The sequence below is a fragment of the Oncorhynchus mykiss genome, chromosome 14 (genome assembly GCF_013265735.2).
Source record: "Oncorhynchus mykiss isolate Arlee chromosome 14, USDA_OmykA_1.1, whole genome shotgun sequence".
Taxonomy (NCBI): domain Eukaryota; kingdom Metazoa; phylum Chordata; class Actinopteri; order Salmoniformes; family Salmonidae; genus Oncorhynchus; species Oncorhynchus mykiss.
The window spans coordinates 42,111,805-42,137,898 of NC_048578.1; the positions used below are offsets into that span (position 1 = coordinate 42,111,805).

General features: G+C 44.3%; 1 protein-coding gene across 2 annotated transcripts; it reads right to left on the reverse strand.

The window, feature by feature from the left end:
- Window positions 1-436: 436 nt before the first annotated feature.
- On the reverse strand, window positions 437-22,532 carry zdhhc15b (zinc finger DHHC-type palmitoyltransferase 15b). 2 transcript variants are annotated; one of them, XM_036943581.1, is made up of 11 exons: window positions 22,333-22,527; window positions 21,806-21,832; window positions 21,589-21,683; window positions 15,605-15,725; window positions 15,028-15,097; window positions 14,596-14,628; window positions 13,521-13,641; window positions 12,861-12,993; window positions 12,286-12,412; window positions 2,720-2,832; window positions 437-1,168 (listed from the first exon to the last, which is right to left on the reverse strand). In XM_036943581.1, exons 1-11 carry the CDS (start codon window positions 22,448-22,450, stop codon window positions 1,119-1,121), a joined length of 1,008 nt encoding a protein of 335 aa, XP_036799476.1. In that variant the 5' UTR covers window positions 22,451-22,527; the 3' UTR covers window positions 437-1,118. The 2 variants fall into 2 exon arrangements, with proteins under 2 accessions (XP_036799476.1, XP_036799477.1); XM_036943582.1 differs by lacking the exon at window positions 2,720-2,832 and having other exon boundaries at window positions 22,333-22,532.
- Between the last annotated feature and the right edge of the window lie 3,562 nt (window positions 22,533-26,094).

The following is a 26,094-nucleotide window of genomic DNA, read 5'->3' on the forward strand; positions in this document are numbered from 1 at the left end:
GACTCTGTACCGGTACCCCCTGTATATAGCCTTCACATTGACTCTGTACCGTAATACCCTGTATATAGCCTCCACATTGACTCTGTACCGGTACCCCCTGTATATAGCCTTCACATTGACTCTGTACCGGTACCCCCTGTATATAGCCTCCACATTGACTCTGTACCGTAATACCCTGTATATAGCCTCCACATTGACTCTGTACCGTAATACCCTGTATATAGCCTCCACATTGTTGCTCATTTATTTATTTTAAATATTTTGTTTATTTTAGTAAATACTTTAACACTTATTTTCATTAAAACTGCACTGTTGGTTAAGGGCTTGTAAGGTCTACCTACACCTGTTGTATTCGGCGCATGTGACAGATAACATTTGATTTGGGCAGGGCAGCATCTTTACAATACAAAGGAACGACAGGCGCATGGCCCTAAGATGACAACAAATACATGTGGTTTTAATGGGCTTTCTCCATTCTGATTGGGCCTTAAGGGCCCTGCAAATGGAATAATGATAATACATTACATTTATAGAGCTCTTTTCATTTAAAGATGTAAATCACAAAGCTATTTACATTAACAAAATACGGGCAAAAAAACAGACGAGAAATGAAAAGCTAGCTAGTAGCCTAGTACTATATAAGACACAATAAGACAACAGAAGTAAGGAGACAGAGAGAGACAACATAAGTAAGGAGACAGAGAGAGACAACAGAAGTAAGGAGACAGAGAGAGACAACAGAAGTAAGGAGACAGAGAGAGACAACAGAAGTAGAGAGACAGAGAGAGACAACAGAAGTAGAGAGACAGAGAGAGACAACAGAAGTAGAGAGACAACAGAAGTAAGGAGACAGTGCTAGACATGGTCTTTCTCTTAAAACAATTGTGTACTGTGACATAATATTAGTTGACTTCTGTTCCCCTAACATTGTCCTTCCTCCACGGTGAACTGAAAACTCTTCCTGATGTTGAGAAGGTGACGTCTAAGAACGTTTTGGCTGCACGCCGAGGTCTTCCTGTGTCCGATGGTCCCACAACGTCTGTCTGCCTCCTCAGGGTCTGTCTGCCTCCTCAGGGTACAACACCCACTGCACCGTTTATAAAGTCCATAAAGTGATCCTACTCCTCTTCGTCCATCTCTACGGTAACAGAGGGATCCCTGTCACCACCTGGAAAATACAGATTCATACAGGAACATTGTTTAATTCAAAGTTCACCCACCCCCCCACCACACACAAAAAAAAACACAACATGCAACAATTTCTAAGATTTGACTGAGTTACAGTCCATATGAGGAAATCAGTCAATTTAAATAAATATCAGGCCCTATACTATGGATTTCACATGGCTGGGAATACAGGTATGCATCTGTTGGTCACAGATACCTTTAAAAATAGAATACAGGTATGCATCTGTTGGTCACAGATACCTTTAAAAAGAGAATACAGATATGGGCGTGGCTCAGAAAACCAGTCAGTATTTGGTGTGACCACCCCATACAGTGCCACATCTCCTTCACAGAGTGTTGATCCGGATCCCACTCCTCTTTAATGGCTGTGAGAAGTTGCTGGATATCGGCGGGAACTGGAAAAGAGCATCCCAAACATGCTCAACGGGTGACACGGCTGGCAAGTACGTAGGCCATGAAACTGGGACATTTTCAGCTTCCACAAATTGTGTACAGATCCTTGCGACATGGAGAAATGGGTTGTAAACAAATTTGTGCACAGAATTTTAGAGAAATAAGCTTGGTGTGTATGGAACATCTATTTGATTTCAGCTCCTGAAACATGGGACCAACACGTCACATGTTTCCTTTATATTCCTGTTCAGTGTGGCTTCCCCTGACAGACAGTATTATATCGTTCACAGATTGGGGGTTGACCATTTCATTTAGTACACAGAACATCAATATAAAATGCCCACATGCCACAATCTCAACAATTTAGTTACAGGTACAGTTCATTCTAGGAAATCAGTCAATTGAAAAACTCATTAGGCCCTAATCTATGGATTTTACATGACTGGGCAGGGGTGCAACCATGGGTGGGCCTGGGAGGACATAGGCCAACCCACTGGGGAGCCAGGCCAACCCACTGGGGAGCCAGGCCCACCCACTGGGGAGCCAGGCCCACCCACTGGGGAGCCAGGCCAACCCACTGGGGAGCCAGGCCAACCCACTGGGGAGCCAGGCCAACCCACTGGGGAGCCAGGCCCAGCCACTGGGGAGCCAGGCCAATCACAATTCGTTTTTCCCCACAAAAGGACTTTATTACAGACAGAAATACTCCTCAGTTTCATCAGCTGTCCGGGTGTCTGGTGACCGACGACCCCGCAGGTAAAGAAGCCGGATGTGGAGGTCCGGGGCTGGCGTGGTTACACGTGGTCTGCGGTTTTGAGACTGGTTGGACGTACTGTCAAATTCTCTAAAATGACGTTGGAGGCACCTTATGGTAGAGAAATTAACATTAAATTCTCCGGCAACAGCTCTGGTGGACATTCCTGTAGTCACCATGCCAATTGCACGCTCCTTCAAAACTTGAGACATCTGTGGCATTGTGTTGTCTGACAAAATTGCACATTTGAGTGGCCTTTTATTGTCCACAGCACAAGGTTGAACCACCATGCAACCTAGCAGTAAATTAGGGACACCACCACCACATCATATATTCTTCCCTGATAGATATTCGTCTAAGAATCGGTCCTATTGGCCCCCTTACTTATGTTGTCGTCCTCTGACTCCTCTTCCTCATCCCATTTCTCCTCATTGGCTAATAGAGAGGTTGAGGATTCACTCAGACTCTTCAGAGGGAAGTAGTGGCCATCTCCTTGGCTGGGCAAAACAGAAACACAGACATGATGGGGTTAAATATCCATAGTCGGGGAAGTAGAGGCTCCTGGGAAACACATTAAAACAAATCAAATCGTATTGTTCCATACACATATTTAACAGCTGTTATTGGTCCACAGAGTCTCCTGACCCCTCCCGTCTCAGCCTCCAGTATTTATGCTGCAGTAGTTTGTGTCGGGGGGCTAGGGTCTGTCTGTTATATCTGGAGTACTTCTCCTGTCTTATCCAGTGTCCTGTGAATTTAAGTATGCTCTCTCTAATTCTCTTTCTCTCGGAGGACCTGAGCCCTAGGACCATGCCTCAGGACTACCTGGCATGATGACTCCTTGCTGTCCCCAGTCCACCTGGCCGTGCTGCTGCTCCAGTTTCAACTGTTCTGCCTGCGGCTATGGAACCCTGACCTGTTCACCGGACGTGCTACCTGTCCCAGACCTGCTGTTTTCAACTCTCTAGAGACAGCAGGAGCGGTAGAGATACTCTGAATGATCGGCTATGAAAAGCCAACTGACATTTACTCCTGAGGTGCTGACTTGCTGCACCCTCGACAACCACTATGATTATTATTATTTGACCATGCTGGTCATTTATGAACATTTGAACATCTTGGCCATGTTCTGTTATAATCTCCACCTGGCACAGCCAGAAGAGGACTGGCCACCCCTCAGAGCCTGGTTCCTCTCTAGGTTTCTTCCTAGGTTTTGGCCTTTCTAGGGAGTTTTTCCTAGCCACCGTGCTTCTAACCTGCATTGCTTGCTGTTTGGGGTTTTAGGCTGGGTTTCTGTACAGCACTTTGAGATATCAGCTGATGTAAGAAGGGCTTTATAAATACATGTGATTATTGGTCCGGTCACATACAGTTGAAGTCAGAAGTTTACATACACTGAGGTTGGAGTCATTAAAACTGTTTTTTCAACCACTCCACAAATCTCTTGTTAACAAACTATAGTTTTGGCAAGTCGGTTAGGACATCTACTTGGTACACAAGTCATTTTTCCAATAATTGTTTTCAGATTATTTATCTTATAATTCACAGTATCACAATTCCAGTGGGTCAGAAGTTTATATACACTAAGTTGACTGTGCCCTTACACAGCTTGGAAATTCTAGAAAATGATGTCATGGCTTTAAAAGCTTCTGATAGGCTAATTGACATCATTTGAGTCAATTGGAGGTGTACCTGTGGATGCATTTCAAGGCCTACCTTCAAACTCAGTGGCCTCATGGGAAAATCAAAAGAAATCAGCCAAGACCTCAGAAATTGTAGACCTCCACAAGTCCGGTTCATCCTTGGGAGCAATTTCCAAATGCCTGAAGGCACCACGTTCATCTGTACAAACAATAGTACGCAAGTATAAACACCATGGGACCACGCAGCGTTCATACCACTCAGAAAGGAGACGCATTCTGTCTCCTAGAGATGAACGTACTTTGGTGTGAAAAGTGCAAATCAATCCCAGAACAATAGCAAAGGACCTTGTGAAGATGCTGGAGGAAACAGGTACAAAAGTATCTATATCCACAGTAAAACGAGTCCTATATCGACATAACCTGAAAGGCCGCTCAGCAAGGAAGAAGCCACTGCTCCAAAACTGCCATAAAAAAGCCAGACTACGGTTTGCAACTGAACATGGGGACAAAGATCATACTTTTTGGAGAAATGTCCTCTGGTCTGATGAAACAAAAATAGAACTGTTTGGCCATAATGACCATCGTTATGTTTGGAGGAAAAAGGGGGATGCTTGCAAGCCGAAGAACACCATCCCAACCGTGAAGCACGGGGGTGGCAGCATGAAGTTGTGGGGGTGCTTTGCTGCAGGAAGAACTGGTGCACTTCACAAAATAGATGGCATCATGAGGGAGGAAATTATGTGGATATTTTGAAGCTACATCAGTCAGCAAGTTAAAGTTTGGTCGCAAATGGGTCTTCTGAATGGACAATGACCCCAAGCATACTTCCAAAGTTGTGGCAAAATGGCTTGAGGACAACAAAGTCAAGGTATTGGAGTGGCCATCACAAACCCTGACCTCAATCCGATATAAAGTTTGTTGGCAGAACTGAAAAAGCGTGCGAGAGCAAGGAGGCCTTCAAACCTGACTCAGTTACACCAGCTCTGTCAGGAGGAATGGCCAGGAGGAATGGCCACCCATCTTATTTTGGGAAGCTTGTGGAAGGCTACCCGAAACTTTTGACCCAAGTTAAACAATTTAAAGGCAATTCTACCAAATAATAATTGAGTGTATGTAAACTTCTGACCCACTGGGAATGTGTAATAAAAGCTGAAATTAATAATTATCTCACAATTATTCTGACATTTCACATTCTTAAAATAAAGTGGTGATCCTAACTGAACAAAGACAGGGAATCTTTACTAGGATTAAATGTCAGGAATTGTGAAAAACTGAGTTTAAATGTCTTTGGCTGAGGTGTATGTAAACTTCTGACTTCAACTGTATTTAACACATGTTACTGGTCACATATTTAACACATGTTACTGGTCACATATTTAACACATGTTACTGGTCACATATTTAACACATGTTACTGGTCACATATTTAACACATGTTACTGGTCACATATTTAACACATGTTACTGGTCACATATTTAACACATGTTACTGGTCACATATTTAACACATGTTACTGGTCACATATTTAACACATGTTATTGGTCACGTATTTAACACGTTACTGGTCACATATTTAACACATGTTACTGGTCCATATTTAACAGGTGTTATTGGTCCATACTCATATTTAGCAGATGTTATTGAGGTGTAGTGAAATTCTTGTGTTTCTAGCTCTAACAGTGCAGTAATATCTAACAATTCACAACAATATACACAAATCTAAATGTAAAAGAAGAGAATGAAGAAAAACATGAATACGAGGACAAGCAATGTTGGAATGGCATAGACAAACAAACAGAATACAGTTTATACATATGAGAGGAATAAAGCTGTATGTGAAAATTATTAAAGTGACCAGTGTTCCATTATCAAAGTGACCAGTGTTCCATTATCAGAGTGACCAGTGTTCCATTATCAAAGTGACCAGTGTTCCATTATCAAAGGGACCAGTGTTCCATTATCAAAGTGACCAGTGTTCCATTATCAAAGGGACCAGTGTTCCATTATCAAATGGACCAGTGTTCCATTATCAAAGTGACCAGTGTTCCATTATCAGAGTGACCAGTGTTCCATTATCAAAGGGACCAGTGTTCCATTATCAAAGTGACCAGTGTTCCATTATCAAAGGGACCAGTGTTCCATTATCAAAGGGACCAGTGTTCCATTATCAAAGGGACCAGTGTTCCATTATCAAAGTGACCAGTGTTCCATTATCAGAGTGACCAGTGTTCCATTATCAAAGGGACCAGTGTTCCATTATCAAAGTGACCAGTGTTCCATTATCAAAGGGACCAGTGTTCCATTATCAAAGGGACCAGTGTTCCATTATCAAAGGGACCAGTGTTCCATTATCAAAGGGACCAGTGTTCCATTATTAAAGTGACCAGTGTTCCATTATCAAAGGGACCAGTGTTCCATTATCAAAGGGACCAGTGTTCCATTATCAAAGTGACCAGTGTTCCATTATCAAAGTGACCAGTGTTCCATTATCAGAGTGACCAGTGTTCCATTATCAAAGGGACCAGTGTTCCATTATCAAAGTGACCAGTGTTCCATTATCAAAGGGACCAGTGTTCCATTATCAAAGGGACCAGTGTTCCATTATCAAAGGGACCAGTGTTCCATTATCAAAGGGACCAGTGTTCCATTATCAAAGGGACCAGTGTTCCATTATTAAAGTGACCAGTGTTCCATTATCAAAGTGACCAGTGTTCCATTATCAAAGGGACCAGTGTTCCATTATCAAAGTGACCAGTGTTCCATTATCAAAGTGACCAGTGTTCCATTATCAAAGGGACCAGTGTTCCATTATCAAAGGGACCAGTGTTCCATTATCAAATGGACCAGTGTTCCATTATCAAAGTGACCAGTGTTCCATTATCAGAGTGACCAGTGTTCCATTATCAAAGGGACCAGTGTTCCATTATCAAAGGGACCAGTGTTCCATTATCAAAGGGACCAGTGTTCCATTATCAAAGGGACCAGTGTTCCATTATCAAAGTGACCAGTGTTCCATTATCAAAGTGACCAGTGTTCCATTATCAGAGTGACCAGTGTTCCATTATCAAAGGGACCAGTGTTCCATTATCAAAGTGACCAGTGTTCCATTATCAAAGGGACCAGTGTTCCATTATCAAAGGGACCAGTGTTCCATTATCAAAGGGACCAGTGTTCCATTATCAAAGGGACCAGTGTTCCATTATTAAAGTGACCAGTGTTCCATTATCAAAGGGACCAGTGTTCCATTATCAAAGGGACCAGTGTTCCATTATCAAAGTGACCAGTGTTCCATTATCAAAGTGACCAGTGTTCCATTATCAGAGTGACCAGTGTTCCATTATCAAAGGGACCAGTGTTCCATTATCAAAGTGACCAGTGTTCCATTATCAAAGGGACCAGTGTTCCATTATCAAAGGGACCAGTGTTCCATTATCAAAGGGACCAGTGTTCCATTATCAAAGGGACCAGTGTTCCATTATTAAAGTGACCAGTGTTCCATTATCAAAGGGACCAGTGTTCCATTATCAAAGGGACCAGTGTTCCATTATCAAAGTGACCAGTGTTCCATTATCAAAGTGACCAGTGTTCCATTATCAAAGGGACCAGTGTTCCATTATCAAAGTGACCAGTGTTCCATTATCAAAGGGAACAGTGCAGTAATATCTAACAATTCACAACAATATACACAAATCTAAATGTAAAAGAAGAGAATGAAGAAAAACATGAATACGAGGACAAGCAATGTTGGAATGGCATAGACAAACAAACAGAATACAGTTTATACATATGAGAGGAATAAAGCTGTATGTGAAAATTATTAAAGTGACCAGTGTTCCATTATCAAAGTGACCAGTGTTCCATTATCAGAGTGACCAGTGTTCCATTATCAAAGTGACCAGTGTTCCATTATCAAAGGGACCAGTGTTCCATTATCAAAGGGACCAGTGTTCCATTATCAAAGTGACCAGTGTTCCATTATCAGAGTGACCAGTGTTCCATTATCAAAGGGACCAGTGTTCCATTATCAAAGTGACCAGTGTTCCATTATCAAAGGGACCAGTGTTCCATTATCAAAGGGACCAGTGTTCCATTATCAAAGGGACCAGTGTTCCATTATCAGAGTGACCAGTGTTCCATTATCAGAGTGACCAGTGTTCCATTATCAAAGGGACCAGTGTTCCATTATCAAAGGGACCAGTGTTCCATTATCAAAGTGACCAGTGTTCCATTATCAAAGGGACCAGTGTTCCATTATCAAAGGGACCAGTGTTCCATTATCAAAGGGACCAGTGTTCCATTATCAAAGGGACCAGTGTTCCATTATTAAAGGGACCAGTGTTCCATTATCAAAGGGACCAGTGTTCCATTATCAAAGGGACCAGTGTTCCATTATCAAAGTGACCAGTGTTCCATTATCAAAGTGACCAGTGTTCCATTATCAGAGTGACCAGTGTTCCATTATCAAAGGGACCAGTGTTCCATTATCAAAGTGACCAGTGTTCCATTATCAAAGGGACCAGTGTTCCATTATCAAAGGGACCAGTGTTCCATTATCAAAGGGACCAGTGTTCCATTATCAAAGGGACCAGTGTTCCATTATTAAAGTGACCAGTGTTCCATTATCAAAGGGACCAGTGTTCCATTATCAAAGTGACCAGTGTTCCATTATCAAAGTGACCAGTGTTCCATTATCAAAGGGACCAGTGTTCCATTATCAAAGTGACCAGTGTTCCATTATCAAAGGGACCAGTGTTCCATTATCAAAGGGACCAGTGTTCCATTATCAAAGGGACCAGTGTTCCATTATCAAAGGGACCAGTGTTCCATTATCAAAGTGACCAGTGTTCCATTATCAGAGTGACCAGTGTTCCATTATTAAAAAGTGGCCGGTGTTCCATTATCAAAGTGGCCGGTGTTCCATTATCAAAGTGACCGGTGTTCCATTATCAAAGTGACCGGTGTTCCATTATTAAAGTGACCAAAGTGTCCCAGCCTCCAGTATTTATGCTGCAGTAGTTTATGTGTCGGGGGGCTAGGGTCAGTTTGTTATATTTGGAGTACTTCTCCTGTCCTATTCGGTGTCCTGTGTGAATTTAAGTGTGCTTTCTCTAATTCTCTCTTTCTTTCTCTCTCTCTCTCTCGGAGAACCTGAGTCCTAGGACCATGCCTCAGGACTACCTGGCATGATGACTCCTTGCTGTCCCCAGTTCACCTGACTGTGCTGCTGCTCCAGTTTCAACTGTTCTGCCTTATTATTATTCGACCATGCTGGTCATTTATGAACATTTGAACATCTTGGCCATGTTCTGTTATAATCTCCACCCGGCACAGCCAGAAGAGGACTGGCCACCCCACATAGCCTGGTTCCTCTCTAGGTTTCTTCCTAGGTTTTGGCCTTTCTAGGGAGTTTTTCCTAGCCACTGTGCTTCTACACCTGCATTGCTTGCTGTTTGGGGTTTTAGGCTGGGTTTCTGTACAGCACTTTGAGATATCAGCTGATGTACGAAGGGATATATAAATAAATTTGATTTGACCAGTGTTCCATTATCAAAGTGGCCAGTGTTCCATTATTAAAGTGGCCAGTGTTCCATTATCAGAATGACCAGTGTTCCATTATCAGAATGACCAGTGATTCCATTATCAAAGTGGCCAGTGTTCCATTATCAGAGTGACCGGTGTTCCACTATCAAAGTGACCAGTGTTCCATTATCAAAGTAGCCGGTGTTACATTATCAAAGTGGCCAGTGTTCCATTATCAAAGTGACCGGTGTTCCATTTTCAAAGTGGCCGGTGTTCCATTATCAGAGTGGCCGGTGTTCCATTATCAGAGTGGCCGGTGTTCCATTATCAGAGTGGCCGGTGTTCCATTATCAGAGTGGCCGGTGTTCCATTATCAGAGTGGCCGGTGTTCCATTATCAGAGTGGCCGGTGTTCCATTATCAAAGTTGCCGGTGTTCCATTATCAAAGTGGCCGGTGTTCCATTATCAAAGTAGCCGGTGTTCCATTATCAAAGTGGCCGGTGTTCCATTATCAAAGTGGCCGGTGTTCCATTATCAAAGTGGCCGGTGTTCCATTATCAAAGTGGCCGGTGTTCCATTATCAAAGTGGCCGGTGTTCCATTATTAAAGTGGCCGGTGTTCCATTATCAAAGTGGCCAGTGTTCCATTATCAAAGTGGCCAGTGTTCCATTATTAAAGTGGCCGGTGTTCCATTATCAAAGTGGCCAGTGTTCCATTATCAAAGTGACCGGTGTTCCATTATCAAAGTGGCCGGTGTTCCATTATCAGAGTGACCGGTGTTCCATTATCAGAGTGACCGGTGTTCCATTATCAGAGTGACCGGTGTTCCATTATCAAAGTGGCCGGTGTTCCATTATCAGAGTGACCGGTGTTCCATTATCAAAGTGGCCGGTGTTCCATTATCAGAGTGACCGGTGTTCCATTATCAAAGTGGCCGGTGTTCCATTATCAAAGTGGCCGGTGTTCCATTATCAAAGTGGCCGGTGTTCCATTATCAAAGTGGCCGGTGTTCCATTATTAAAGTGGCCGATGTTCCATTATCAAAGTGGCGGTGTTCCATTATCAAAGTGACCAGTGTTCCATTATCAAAGTGGCCAGTGTTCCATTATTAAAGTGACCAGTGTTCCATTATTAAAGTGACCAGTGTTCCATTATTATAGTGACCAGTGTTCCATTATTAAAGTGACCAGTGTTCCATTATTAAAGTGACCAGTGTTCCATTATTAAAGTGACCAGTGTTCCATTATTAAAGGGACCAGTGTTCCATTATTAAAGGGACCAGTGTTCCATTATTAAAGGGACCAGTGTTCCATTATTAAAGGGACCAGTGTTCCATTATTAAAGTGACCAGTGTTCCATTATCAAAGTGACCAGTGTTCCATTATTAAAGTGACCAGTGATTCCATGTCTATGTATATAGGGCAGCAGCCTCTAAGGTGCAGGGTTGAGTAACCGGGTGGTAGCCGGCTAGTGATGGCTATTTTAACAGTCTTATGGCCTTGACATTGAAAAACAGCTTCTGTCTCTCGGTCCCTGCTTTGATGCACCTGTACTGACCTCGCCTTCTGGATGATAGCGGGGTGAACAGGGAGTGGCTCGGGGTGGTTGTTGTCCTTGATGATCTTTTAGGCCTTCCTGTGACATCGGGTGCTGAAGGTGTCCTGGAGGGTAGGTAGTTTTCCCAACACATCGCCGGGGGCAGATCGTACCACCCTCTGGAGAGCCCTGCGGTTGCCGGCAGTGCAGTTGCCGTACCAGGATGTAATTGTGCATCTGTAAAAGTTTGTGAGGGTCTTAGGAGACAAGCCAAATTTATTCAGCCTCCTGAGGTTGAAGAGGCGCTGTTGAGCCTTCATCACCACACTGTCTGTGTGGGTGGACCATTACAGGTTGTTAGTGATGTGTATGTCGAGGAGCTTTTCCACCTTCTCCACTGCGGTTCCGTCGATGTGGATAGAGGCATGCTCCCTCAGCTCCTTCGTTCTGTTGACGTTGAGGTTATTTCCCTGGCACCACTCCATCAGAGCTCTCACCTCCTCCCTGTAGGCCGTTTCGTCGTTGTTGGTAATCAAGCCCACTACTGTTGTGTCATCTACAAACTTGATGATTGAGTTGAGGCGTGCGTGGCCACGCAGTCATGGGTGAACAGGGAGTACAGGAGGGGGCAGAGCACATACCCTCCACAAGGGTATCTCTCCAGGAACAGGGTTGGAGTTAAAACCTACAGGAGGGTATCTCTCCAGGAACAGGGTTGGAGAGCCCTGGGGTAGGAGCCCTCAAACTCATCTCTGGACTTTGAAGCCAGTTCCACAGCGTGTTTTAATATAGACCTGGGACACCAGATGGGGGATTCCCCTCGAATCAGGGACTGATGTAGACCTGGGACACCAGATGGGGGATTCCCCTCGAATCAGGGACTGATGTAGACCTGGGACACCAGATGGGTGACTCCCCTATAATCAGGGACTGATTTAGACCTGGGACACCATGTGGGTGTAATTAATGATCAGGTAGAACAGAAAACAAGCAGTACTCTGGACCTCGTAGGGTCAGAGTTGAATTACCCCTGGTCTAGAGGATAGGATGTAAGGGTTAAGGGTCTAGGGGTTAAGGGTGTAGAGGATACGATGTAAGGGTTAAGGCCTAGGGGTTAAAGGTCAGGTTAGATGAGGTAGAGGTTAGGGTTAATTGGTAGAGGATGAAGGTTAGGGGGTAGAGGTTAGAGGTTAGAAACTAGAAGTTAGAAACTAGAGGTTAGGGGGTAGAGGTTAGGGTTAGAGTCTCACCTGGTGCAGATAGGCAGGAACCAGAGTCTCTTATTGTCTCCAAACACCTGCTGCAGGTTCCTCCTGATCCCCACGTTGAAACCATTACGGTCTGGTCCTGTCGTGAAGACTGGAGCAGAGAACGCCTCTGGATGAGAGGAGGAGGGGGAGTAGAGGGAGGGAGGGGAGGAGGGGGAGTAGAGGGAGGGGAGGATGGGGGGGAGTCAGAGGAGGAGGGGGAGTAGAGGGAGGGGGAGGAGGGGGAGTAGAGGGAGGATGAGTCAGAGGAGTAGAGGGAGGGGGAGGAGGGGGAGTAGAGGGAGGGGGAGTCAGAGGAGGAGTAGAGGGAGGGTGAGTCAGAGGAGGAGTAGAGGGAGGGGGAGGAGGGGGAGTAGAGGGAGGGGGAGTCAGAGGGAGGGGGAGGAGGGGGAGTAGAGGGAGGGGGAGTCAGAGGAGGAGGGGGAGTAGAGGGAGGGGGAGTCAGAGGAGGAGGGGGAGTAGAGGGAGGGGGAGTCAGAGAAGGAAAGAGGAATAGATTTCAGTGGCTGTGTTTCTCCATGAAATTATTGCCTCAAAATGGCAGCTGTGTGTATTACCTAGTGTGGACCGGTTCTGGACGACCAGCCAGCAGTGGTAACCCAACAGGAACATGAGACTGACCAAGAACATCAAAGCCACAAACATCAGGAAGAGAACGTGGAACTTAGCGGGTCCATTTGGCAGGTCCCCCTGTAGGAGAACACACACAACACGGAGAACTACAACCGTGTAGGAGAACCTCTGCCGTTCCACAACAAACAATGTGCCTTGTGCTGAGTCAGCTTACATCAATATGTTACTATGGTTACACCAGCAGTAGGTCATGTGATCTGACTGTTGACACAGCTTATGTCAATATGTTACCATGGTTACACCAGCAGTAGGTCATGTGATCTGACTGTTGACACAGCTTATGTCAATATGTTACCATGGTTACACCAGCAGTAGGTCATGTGATCTGACTGTTGACACAGCTTATGTCAATATGTTACCATGGTTACACCAGCAGTAGGTCATGTGATCTGACTAGCTCTGGAATGCAGTGGATAGGAGTGTCTGATAAATGACTAAGGGGGTGGAAATGGCGCCCTGTTCTCTGTGCTTCACTGTTGACCAGAGCTCTGTGGGCCCTGGACAGAGGTAGGTACTCTATAGGGAATAGGGGAGCTTTTGAGACTCAGACTAAGCTGGGATGTAAAACATCCATCACCACTCACCACCCAGAAGTTGATGAAGAATCTGAAGACTGAGGCAGAGATGAACACACAGTAGACCATGGAGTAGGACAGGAAGAGGAGGAAGAACTTGTAGTTGGAGAACCCCACACAGTTATTCACCCTGGAGAGAGAGAGAGAGACAGTTATTCACCCTAGAGAGAGCGAGAGAGAGAGAGACAGTTATTCACCCTGGAGAGAGACAGTTATTCACCCTGGAGAGAGAGAGAGACAGTTTTTCACCCTGGAGAGAGAGAGAGAGACAGTTATTCACCCTGGAGAGAGAGAGAGAGAGACAGTTATTTACCATGGAGAGAGAGGGAGAGAGACAGTTATTTACCATGGAGAGAGAGAGAGAGAGAGACAGTTATTTACCATGGAGAGAGAGAGAGAGAGAGACAGTTATTTACCATGGAGAGAGAGAGAGAGAGACAGTTATTTACCATGGAGAGAGAGAGAGAGAGAGACAGTTATTTACCATGGAGAGAGAGACAGTTATTTACCATGGAGAGAGAGACAACAGACAGACCATATTAACCACCCACCATATTAAACCACCCGCCACGGACAGACCATATTAAACCAACCACCACGGACAGACCATATTAAACCACCCACCACGGACAGACCATATTAAACCAACCACCACGGACAGACCATATTAAACCACCCACCACGGACAGACCATATTAAACCACCCACCATGGACAGACCATATTAAACCACCCACCATATTAAACCACCCACCACGGACAGACCATATTAAACCACCCACCACGGACAGACCATATTAAACCACCCACCATATTAAACCACCCACCACGGACAGACCATATTAAACCACCCACCACGGACAGACCATATTAAACCACCCACCACGGACAGACCATATTAAACCACCCACCACGGACAGACCATATTAAACCACCCACCATGGACAGACCATATTAAACCACCCACCATATTAAACCAACCACCACAGACAGACCATATTAAACCACCCACCATGGACAGACCATATTAAACCACCCACCATATTAAACCACCCACCACGGACAGACCATATTAAACCACCCACCACGGACAGTGATGATCCATCTTCAGAACACACCTGCAACAGACAACACATGTTACTGGACAGGGTTAAAGTAAACAACTACCATTAGAAGATGCAGCATTCAATCAACATAAAAAGGTTTGCAAGGTTTTTTTCTTTGCTTTGAGAAAACTGTCAAGAGATTCATTTTGGGGATTCAAATGTCTGTCTATAGACAACAGCAGTAAACAGGTCAGATTTCAGTATATACACAGCCCATTTATCAATCAGGCCCCAAGGGAAAGAAGATTCTAGTAGCTGGCCAAAGTGTTCAGTCATCATCATTAACAGGACAGGTGTTGTTCTCCAGGTGTACAAGAGACACTAATGCTGTCCAATCAGATCATTGTTATCTGTACACAGACAGGGAGACGGGTATGGGTCTGTGTGTATAATGACAGCAGGGAGACTTACGTTTCACATACAGAGCAATGGTGACTGCGGTCAGGCTTCAGCACCTGGCACCGGTCACAGAACCTGATAGCTGAGGGGAGTCAGAGACAGAGAGACAGAGAGAGAGAACGAGAGTGAGAGAGAGAGTGAGATACAGAGAGAGAGAGAATGAGAGAGAAACACACACAGAGAGAGAGAGAATGAGATACAGAGAGAGAGAGAATGAGAGAGAAACAGAGAGAGAATGAGATACAGAGAGAGAGAGAGAGAGAATGAGATACAGAGAGAGAGAGAATGAGATACAGAGAGAGAGAATGAGATACAGAGAGAGAGAATGAGATACAGAGAGAGAGAGAATGAGAGAGAAACACAGACAGAGAGAGAGACAGAGAGACAGAGGTCATATGATCCTTCCTTATCTTCCAGACACTAACTGATCAGTACAGTCAGCTGCATGTTGTAAATGTTTGATAGGAGGTTTACTAACAGGACTGGAAAAGCTTGGTTGCGTCCCAAATGGAACCATGTTCCCTGTATAGTGCACTACAAAGGGAATAGGGAGCCATTTGGGTCGCTGCTTTAGATATGAGTGGGTCACCTCCAGACGTAGCTCTAGTGAAGATGGGGAGACTCTTAGCGATGTCCACCAGAATCTGTTTCTGAGCATCAGGCCTCTCCTCCCTCTCATAACGGTCCTTGTCGGAGTACGACAGCTGGAACTGGAATCAACAACCAGGTTATAATGCTCTACTAATATGAGCCTTGATGAAGCATGTGTTGTCAAATCTGTGAATGTATTGTAATGTTTTAAACATTTTATAAACTGCATTAATTTTGATGGATCACAGGAAGAGTAGCTGCTGCCTTGGCAGGAACTAATGGGGATCCATAATAAACCCCAGGAAGAGTAGCTGCTGCCTTGGCAGGAACTAATGGGGATCCATAATAAACCCCAGGAAGAGTAGCTTCTGCCTTGACAGGAACTAATGGGGATCCATAATAAACCCCAGGAAGAGTAGCTGCTGCCTTGGCAGGAACTAATGGGGATCCATAATAAACCCCAGGAAGAGTAGCTGCTGCCTTGACAGGAACTAATGGGGATCCATAATAAACCCCAGGAAGAGTAGCTTCTGCCTTGGCAGGAACTAATGGGGATCCATAATAAACCCCAGGAAGAGTAGCGGCTGCCTTGACAGGAACTAATGGGGATCCATAATAAACCCCAGGAAGAGTAGCTGCTGCCTTGGCAGGAACTAACGGGGATCCATAATAAACCCCTAGGAAGAGTAGCTGCTGCCTTGACAGGAACTAATGGGGATCCATAATAAACCCCAGGAAGAGTAGCTGCTGCCTTGGTAGGAACTAATGGGGATCCATAATAAACCCCAGGAAGAGTAGCTGCTGCCTTGGCAGGAACTAATGGGGATCCATAATAAAACCCTAGGAAGAGTAGCTGCTGCCTTGACAGGAACTAATGGGGATCCATAATAAACCCCAGGAAGAGTAGCTGCTGCCTTGGCAGGAACTAATGGGGATCCATAATAAACCCCAGGAAGAGTAGCTGCTGCCTTGGCAGAACTAATGGGGATCCATATAAACCCCAGGAAGAGTAGCTGCTGCCTTGGCAGAACTAAAGGGGATCCATAATAAACCCCAGGAAGAGTAGCTGCTGCCTTGGCAGAACTAATGGGGATCCATAATAAACCCCAGGAAGAGTAGCTGCTGCCTTGGCAGGAACTAATGGGGATCCATAATAAACCCATAGGAAGAGTAGCTGCTGCCTTGACAGGAACTAATGGGGATCCATAATAAACCCCAGGAAGAGTAGCTGCTGCCTTGACAGGAACTAATGGGGATCCATAATAAACCCCAGGAAGAGTAGCTGCTGCCTTGGCAGAACTAATGGGGATCCATAATAAACCCCAGGAAGAGTAGCTGCTGCCTTGGCAGGAACTAATGGGGATCCATAATAAACCCTCAGGAAGAGTAGCTGCTGCCTTGGCAGGAACTAATGGGGATCCATAATAAACCCCCAGGAAGATTAGCTGCTGCTTTGGCAGGAACTAATGTGGATCCATAATAAACCCCAGGAAGAGTAGCTGCTGCCTTGGCAGGAACTAATGGGGATCCATAATGAACCCCAGGAAGAGTAGCTGCTGCCTTGGCAGGAACTAACAGGGATCCATAATAAAGCCCCAGGAAGAGTAGCTTCTGCCTTGGCAGGAACTAATGGGGATCCATAGTAAACCCCAGGAAGAGTAGCTGCTGCCTTGGCAGGAACTAATGGGGATCCATAATAAACCCATAGGAAGAGTAGCTGCTGCCTTGACAGGAACTAATGGGGATCCATAATAAACCCCAGGAAGAGTAGCTGCTGCCTTGGCAGAACTAAATGGGGATCCATAATAAACCCCAGGAAGAGTAGCTGCTGCCTTGGCAGAACTAAAGAGGATCCATAATAAACCCCAGGAAGAGTAGCTGCTGCCTTGGCAGAACTAATGGGGATCCATAATAAACCTCAGGAAGAGTAGCTGCTGCCTTGGCAGGAACTAATGGGGATCCATAATAAACCCATAGGAAGAGTAGCTGCTGCTTTGGCAGGAACTAATGTGGATCCATAATAAACCCCAGGAAGAGTAGCTGCTGCCTTGGCAGGAACTAATGGGGATCCATAATGAACCCCAGGAAGAGTAGCTGCTGCCTTGACAGGAACTAATGGGGATCCATAATAAACCCCAGGAAGAGTAGCTGCTGCCTTGACAGGAACTAATGGGGATCCATAATAAACCCCAGGAAGAGTAGCTGCTGCCTTGACAGGAACTAATGGGGATCCATAATAAACCCCAGGAAGAGTAGCTGCTGCCTTGGCAGGAACTAATGGGGATCCATAATAAACCCCAGGAAGAGTAGCTGCTGCCTTGGCAGGAACTAACAAGGATCCATAATAAACCCCAGGAAGAGTAGCTGCTGCCTTGGCAGGAACTAATGGGGATCCATAATGAAACCCAGGAAGAGTAGCTGCTGCCTTGGCAGGAACTAATGGGGATCCATAATGAAACCCAGGAAGAGTAGCTGCTGCCTTGGCAGGAACTACTGGGGATCCATAATAAACCCCAGGAAGAGTAGCTGCTGCCTTGGCAGGAACTAATGGGGTTCCATAATAAACCCCAGGAAGAGTAGCTGCTGCCTTGGCAGGAACTAACAAGGATCCATAATAAACCCCAGGAAGAGTAGCTGCTGCCTTGGCAGGAACTAATGGGGATCCATAATGAACCCCAGGAAGAGTAGCTGCTGCCTTAGCAGGAACTAATGGGGATCCATAATAAACCCCCAGGAAGAGTAGCTTCTGCCTTGGCAGGAACTACTGGGGATCCATAATAAACCCCAGGAAGAGTAGCTGCTGCCTTGGCAGGAACTACTGGGGATCCATAATAAACCCCAGGAAGAGTAGCTGCTGCCTTGGCAGGAACTAATGGGGTTCCATAATAAACCCCAGGAAGAGTAGCTGCTGCCTTGGCAGGAACTAATGGGGATCCATAATAAACCCCAGGTAGAGTAGCTGCTGCCTTGTCAGAACTAATGGGGATCCATAATAAACCCCCAGGAAGAGTAGCTGCTGCTTTGGCAGGAACTAATGGGGATCCATAATAAACCCCAGGAAGAGTAGCTGCTGCCTTGACAGGAAGTAATGGGGATCCATAATAAACCCCAGGAAGAGTAGCTGCTGCCTTGTCAGGAACTAATGGGGATCCATAATAAACCCCAGGAAGAGTAGCTGCTGCCTTGGCAGGAACTAACAAGGATCCATAATAAACCCCAGGAAGAGTAGCTGCTGCCTTGGCAGGAACTAATGGGGATCCATAATGAACCCCAGGAAGAGTAGCTGCTGCCTTGGCAGGAACTAATGGGGATCCATAATAAACCCCCAGGAAGAGTAGCTTCTGCCTTGGCAGGAACTACTGGGGATCCATAATAAACTCCAGGAAGAGTAGCTGCTGCCTTGGCAGGAACTAATGGGGTTCCATAATAAACCCCAGGAAGAGTAGCTGCTGCCTTGGCAGGAACTAACAAGGATCCATAATAAACCCCAGGAAGAGTAGCTGCTGCCTTGGCAGGAACTAATGGGGATCCATAATGAACCCCAGGAAGAGTAGCTGCTGCCTTGGCAGGAACTAATGGGGATCCATAATAAACCCCCAGGAAGAGTAGCTTCTGCCTTGGCAGGAACTACTGGGGATCCATAATAAACCCCAGGAAGAGTAGCTGCTGCCTTGGCAGGAACTACTGGGGATCCATAATAAACCCCAGGAAGAGTAGCTGCTGCCTTGGCAGGAACTAATGGGGTTCCATAATAAACCCCAGGAAGAGTAGCTGCTGCCTTGGCAGGAACTAATGGGGATCCATAATAAACCCCAGGTAGAGTAGCTGCTGCCTTGTCAGAACTAATGGGGATCCATAATAAACCCCCAGGTAGAGTAGCTGCTGCTTTGGCAGGAACTAATGGGGATCCATAATAAACCCCAGGAAGAGTAGCTGCTGCCTTGACAGGAAGTAATGGGGATCCATAATAAACCCCAGGAAGAGTAGCTGCTGCCTTGTCAGGAACTAATGGGGATCCATAATAAACCCCAGGAAGAGTAGCTGCTGCCTTGGCAGGAACTAATGGGGATCCATAATAAACCCCAGGAAGAGTAGCTGCTGCCTTGGTAGGAACTAATAGGGATCCATAATAAACCCCAGGAAGAGTAGCTGCTGCCTTGGCAGGAACTAATGGGGATCCATAATAAACCCCAGGAAGAGTAGCTGCTGCCTTGACAGGAACTAATGGGGATCCATAATAAACCCCAGGAAGAGTAGCTGCTTTCTTGGCAGGAACTAATGGGGATCCATAATGAACCCCAGGAAGAGTAGCTGCTGCCTTGGCAGGAACTAATGGGGATCCATAATAAACCCCAGGAAGAGTAGCTGCTGCCTTGACAGGAACTAATGGGGATCCATAATAAACCCCAGGAAGAGTAGCTGCTGCCTTGGCAGGAACTAATGGGGATCCATAACGAATACAAATAAATACACAGGCTTTGAATCATCTTCTGATTATAACAGCAACATTCTATGGCTGTTATAGACAACATTATATTCAAAAGCTTGCAGCAACATAAAACGTTACATTAGTCAACAGGGATCATGCTTTATTAGGCTACTTGTCATAGGCTACGCATGTATATAGCCTTATTCACACAGGCAGTTTGAAGTGACACAGATCCACTTTTTTTGCATATCCGATTAAAATCTATACTTTTTCCTGAAGTCTGAACAGCCAAAAAGCACATGGAATCGAATATTTAAAGCCTAATTTCACCTTTGTAGGTGGTTTGAAATCAGATACAAATCTGATTCCTGGCCATGTGTCAAATCTGATGTTGTTGCCCTCAAGGTGGTTTTTAGACTTATTTGGCATATCTTGTTGCTTGCTACTCTGCTTTTTGAGGTTTAGCAAAACAAATACCTCCCGTATTATTGGCCACCTTAATATTTTGTTTAATTACAAGATATATTTGTTTAATTTTGTTCAACAAAGAGACACCAACCTCGTATCCGAAGTGTTTACTAGTTAGTTGACTAGTTGACTAGTCTTCCAGTAACAAATACAAAAGGACTTGTCTGTCTTTCCATTGAATGTGCCCCCTCCTGTTGACTGTTAAAAATGGTTCTTCACCAACATCTTCTTCAGTGTTGTAACCAAATAATGTCTCATTATTTATTTTACAGATTTAATCTTATGTTTTGAGAAAGTAGATCAGTTTAATACTAACATATAAATGAGTATGAATAATTTAGGTAAAAAATTGCATATTAAATGTGTAGTCTGTCGCGCATTTGAATTTGACAATTTACAGCGTGTCCCACAAAATGTATATTACTTTTTTGAAAACTCTCAAAACCTAACTTACATAAACTGCAATGAAAATCGGTGGTCAGCTAGCTAGAAGGCTGTCTTTAGTGGCAAAATGTACCGTTATTTTCCAGTCCATTTAAAATGTTGAGCTCGAGGTGATTTAATCCTCCAACTGCTAGTGTCCTAAATTAGGGGGTGTCCGATGTTGGGGGAAAATTAGCTAGCTAGCTAGTTGACTGTTGTGTCTAGCCAAAAAAGGACTCGTTTTGAAAGTTGGATCATCTTATCCTTTGAGGCTTGATAATTTTGAACATTCAAAGCAACTGGGAAATTTCCATGGCGAGGCATCGTTGTAATCTTAGCTTGTTACATAACTTCTGAGTGATAGGATGCAGAGCCCACGAGCACCACCACCAATCAGCCTACACCACTGCACACACGCCAGTCGTTACTATGACTTAGCATAGCCAAGTCAGCAAATGACTGTTTTCTGAACACATTAATCTGATTTGGTCACTTTGTAACTTTCTGTCTGAACAGTCAGTATTCCAAAACAGATATGAAAAAAAAGAATAATAATTTAAGCATTACAGCTTGCAGTGTGAACAAGACAAGTCTTGATGATGTCTGGCTTGGCCATGTAGGCCTACTCCAGACGGGACAAACCACCAACAATGAACTCCTACCTTCTTGCAGGGTGTGGCAGGAGGAGTGAAGATGGCCTTCCAATAGGTCCAGGAGAACATCACAAAACACACATGGAACACCAGTAGGTAGGCCACTGGAAACACAGACAGATACAACACTTAGGAAACCATCAAGATGATATTCAAGTGTCTACAAGGTGTCAGATGACTATTCTGACCATTGATTAGGCCTATATGTTTTTTAAAAAAAACTCACCCTTCTCCAATGTGTTGCTGATAGTGACTGTGAAGAGCACACATTGGACAATTCTGAATTATTGACATGCAAACAGCTGTACAGCAGTACTCCAACAGATACTTGGTAGCTGAAGCTGCTAACACTTGGGTTGTGACGACAGCAAAACAACATGTTACAGTCTGACGGTGATTACTTCACACCTGTCCTTACAGTAGCTCACTAACATACTGTCTTATCACAACATAGTTAGCTACATTCCGTAACGTTAATGGCCTTTAAATATATAGCTAGCTATTTATTTCCTAGATATGGTAGGTCAATGTAACAACAGTATAATTCGTTCACGAATGGAATTATAAACAACAAAAAAACAGTACAATATGGTCACTATTTAGATTTATAAAGACAATTATTACGAGAAAAAAGACGCTTCCTGCTTAGCATAATGCTAGGTTTGGCTAGCAGGTTTAAAGAGCTGTTTGTGTTAGCTAGCTAGCATCGCCGACAAAAACATAACAGACAACAGTCATAATCCCCATACTTACATACACATAGCTCAAACACATAGGCGTAGTAGGACCACAGCACCACGGAGGTGATTATGAGGACAGGTATCCAGGAAAACACCCGGGCACAGCATCTCAGACCTCGGGAAAGAGCCATTGTCCATCTCCGACCAAACTGGCTCTACAATCATATTCACAGCACTCCGCTCCATTCCAGTCCGCTCCACCCCACTGCACTCCATTCCATTACACTGCACTCTACTCCACTCCACTGCTTCTTTCTTTCTTCCTTCCTCCTCCTCCTCCTTCTTCTTCTTCTATGGAAACGTGGCGGTCCGCAAACAATCGTGTAAATGCATTCCCCACGCACTATGCTTGAATGTATGATCAATCATTAGCTGCCCAATTCTGTACTACCATGAAAATAACATTCTAAACCAAATAAATCCCTAACTTCTACCTCCCCCTCATCCATAACCCATTCAACTGTATCTATACCATGCCTAAACACTCCCTTAGGATTGTTCAGCATGTCAACAGTAACATCTGTTACCCCCAATATCTCTTCTGCCGTCTCCACAATAACCTTCAACCTGGCATTTCTAGTTTCCACAACCCGAGTCGTATTGATAACCTTACCAATAAAAGCTATGAAGTCAACTGTGTTCATTATCAAAGGGTCCTTTGACGCCACACATTCATGAGCACCAGATTTCTGAACAGGCCTTGAAACCATGCCAGGACCAGCAGAAACACCAGCCCTGACAGTAGGTCCACTTACTACAGGTACATCCATGTCAGCTCCATCAGTCTGACAGCAGGGCCACTTACTACAGGTACATCCATGTCAGCTCCATCAGTCTGACAGCAGGGCCACTTACTACAGGTACATCCATGTCAGCTCCATCAGTCTGACAGTAGGTCCACTTACTACAGGTACATCCATCTCAGCTCCATCAGTCTGACAGTAGTTCTACCAATCTGTTTTACAGGCTCTGCGTATGATACATCATGACGGATCCTGTATCCCTGAGCCTCTCTTGCCTCTCTCTGAACCTGGCATCCACCAAATGCTAGCTCTGTGTTCTCCCCTACAATTACAACACTCAAGAGAGGAGAGGAGTCATCGTTCACCATAATCATGTTCCCCTCCACGCTTGGCTCATCTTTTATTTCCTTTACACTGAGCAGCTCCCATTCTTTGGTATTTAATGGGACAAATTCTCAAACATTGAATCTAAGGATTCTTATGTGTACTTTTCCCAGCAAAACTTTCTCCAACCTCATCATCACTGAAAAGCTTTCATTTCTTCAACCCTCTTTCCAACTGATCAACCTTTTGGCCTCAATCCCTCTGCCTGCCATTTTCTTTAATGTCATCTGTGGACATAAATATTGGGACATATGATGATGACTCCTCTCCACCTAGCATAATCCCTAGGGACATGACTTTTCATCTTCTTCCCATGAAGCTTTTCCATTTTCAGAATCTTCTCTTGCTGAGCCTGGCTACCACACAATATTAACAATCTACCATTTCCAATTATCCAAGCTAATTTGACGTCACCTACTTCTTTATCTACTGCGTTAGTTAGTTGGGTAGAGTGTAAATGAGGCCCTGTGGTCTCATCAAACACACTCTCACCACTTTCCACTCCAACACATCACCACTCCTGCTTCCTACCTGGGTCCTCTTTATGCTTTCTTTACTAGACGCTCCACTGTTTTCTATATCATGATCTCTCTTCTTCCTGTGTCTTTCTGTATCATGATCTCTCTTCTTCCTGTGTCTTTCTGTATCATGATCTCTCTTCTTCCTGTGTCTTTCAGTATCATGATCTCTCTTCTTCCTGTGTCTTTCAGTATCATGATCTCTCTTCTTCCTGTGTCTTTCTGTATCATGATCTCTCTTCTTCCTGTGTCTTTCTGTATCATGATCTCTCTTCTTCCTGTGTCTTTCAGTATCATGATCTCTCTTCTTCCTGTGTCTTTCAGTATCATGATCTCTCTTCTTCCTGTGTCTTTCTGTATCATGATCTCTCTTCTTCCTGTGTCTTTCAGTATGATGATCTCTCTTCTTCCTGTGTTTCAGTATCATGATCTCTCTTCTTCCTGTGTCTTTCTGTATCATGATCTCTCTTCTTCCTGTTTCTTTCAGTATCATGATCTCTCTTCTTCCTGTGTCTTTCTATATCATGATCTCTCTTCTTCCTGTGTCTTTCAGTATCATGATCTCTCTTCTTCCTGTGTCTTTCTATATCATGATCTCTCTTCTTCCTGTGTCTTTCAGTATCATGATCTCTCTTCTTCCTGTGTCTTTCAGTATCATGATCTCTCTTCTTCCTGTGTCTTTCTGTATCATGATCTCTCTTCTTCCTGTGTCTTTCTATATCATGATCTCTCTTCTTCCTGTGTCTTTCAGTATCATGATCTCTCTTCTTCCTGTGTCTTTCAGTATCATGATCTCTCTTCTTCCTGTGTCTTTCTATATCATGATCTCTCTTCTTCCTGTGTCTTTTAGTATCATGATCTCTCTTCTTCCTGTGTCTTTCTATATCATGATCTCTCTTCTTCCTGTGTCTTTCTATATCATGATCTCTCTTCTTCCTGTGTCTTTCTATATCATGATCTCTCTTCTTCCTGTGTCTTTCTATATCATGATCTCTCTTCTTCCTGTGTCTTTCAGTATCATGATCTCTCTTCTTCCTGTGTCTTTCTATATCATGATCTCTCTTCTTCCTGTGTCTTTCAGTATCATGATCTCTCTTCTTCCTGTGTCTTTCTGTATCATGATCTCTCTTCTTCCTGTGTCTTTCTATATCACGATCTCTCTTCTTCCTGTGTCTTTCTATATCATGATCTCTCTTCTTCCTGTGTCTTTCAGTATCATGATCTCTCTTCTTCCTGTGTCTTTCTATATCATGATCTCTCTTCTTCCTGTGTATTTCAGTATCATGATCTCTCTTCTTCCTGTGTCTTTCTATATCATGATCTCTCTTCTTCCTGTGTCTTTCTATATCATGATCTCTCTTCTTCCTGTGTCTTTCAGTATCATGATCTCTCTTCATCCTGTGTCTTTCTATATCATGATCTCTCTTCTTCCTGTTTCTTTCTATATCATGATCTCTCTTCTTCCTGTGTCTTTCTATATCATGATCTCTCTTCTTCCTGTGTCTTTCAGTATCATGATCTCTCTTCTTCCTGTGTCTTTCTATATCATGATCTCTCTTCTTCCTGTGTCTTTCAGTATCATGATCTCTCTTCTTCCTGTGTCTTTCTATATCATGATCTCTCTTCTTCCTGTGTCTTTCTATATCATGATCTCTCTTCTTCCTGTGTCTTTCTATATAATGATCTCTCTTCTTCCTGTGTCTTTCGATATCATGATCTCTCTTCTTCCTGTGTCTTTCAGTATCATGATCTCTCTTCTTCCTGTGTCTTTCTATATCATGATCTCTCTTCTTCCTGTGTCTTTCTATATCATGATCTCTCTTCTTCCTGTGTCTTTCAGTATCATGATCTCTCTTCTTCCTGTGTCTTTCTATATCATGATCTCTCTTCTTCCTGTGTCTTTCTGTATCATGATCTCTCTTCTTCCTGTGTCTTTCTATATCATGATCTCTCTTCTTCCTGTGTCTTTCTATATCATGATCTCTCTTCTTCCTGTGTCTTTCTATATCATGATCTCTCTTCTTCCTGTGTCTTTCTATATCATGATCTCTCTTCTTCCTACGTCTTTCCACTACCCACCATCCCGGCCCTTGACCCCTTGACCCCTTGACTCCTCCCACTCCATACCAT

Bases quoted from the DNA above. Each gene is read 5' to 3' on its own strand.
- zdhhc15b (XM_036943581.1), bottom strand. From the start codon at position 22,450: ATGGCTCTTTCCCGAGGTCTGAGATGCTGTGCCCGGGTGTTTTCCTGG. The intron at 15,726-21,588 runs GTAGGAGTTCAT...TGTTGATTCCAG, and splicing joins CTGCCACACCCTGCAAGAAG to TTCCAGCTGTCGTACTCCGA. The intron at 1,169-2,719 runs GTAAGGGGGCCA...TGTATTTTCCAG, and splicing joins GTCAGAGGACGACAACATAA to GTGGTGACAGGGATCCCTCT.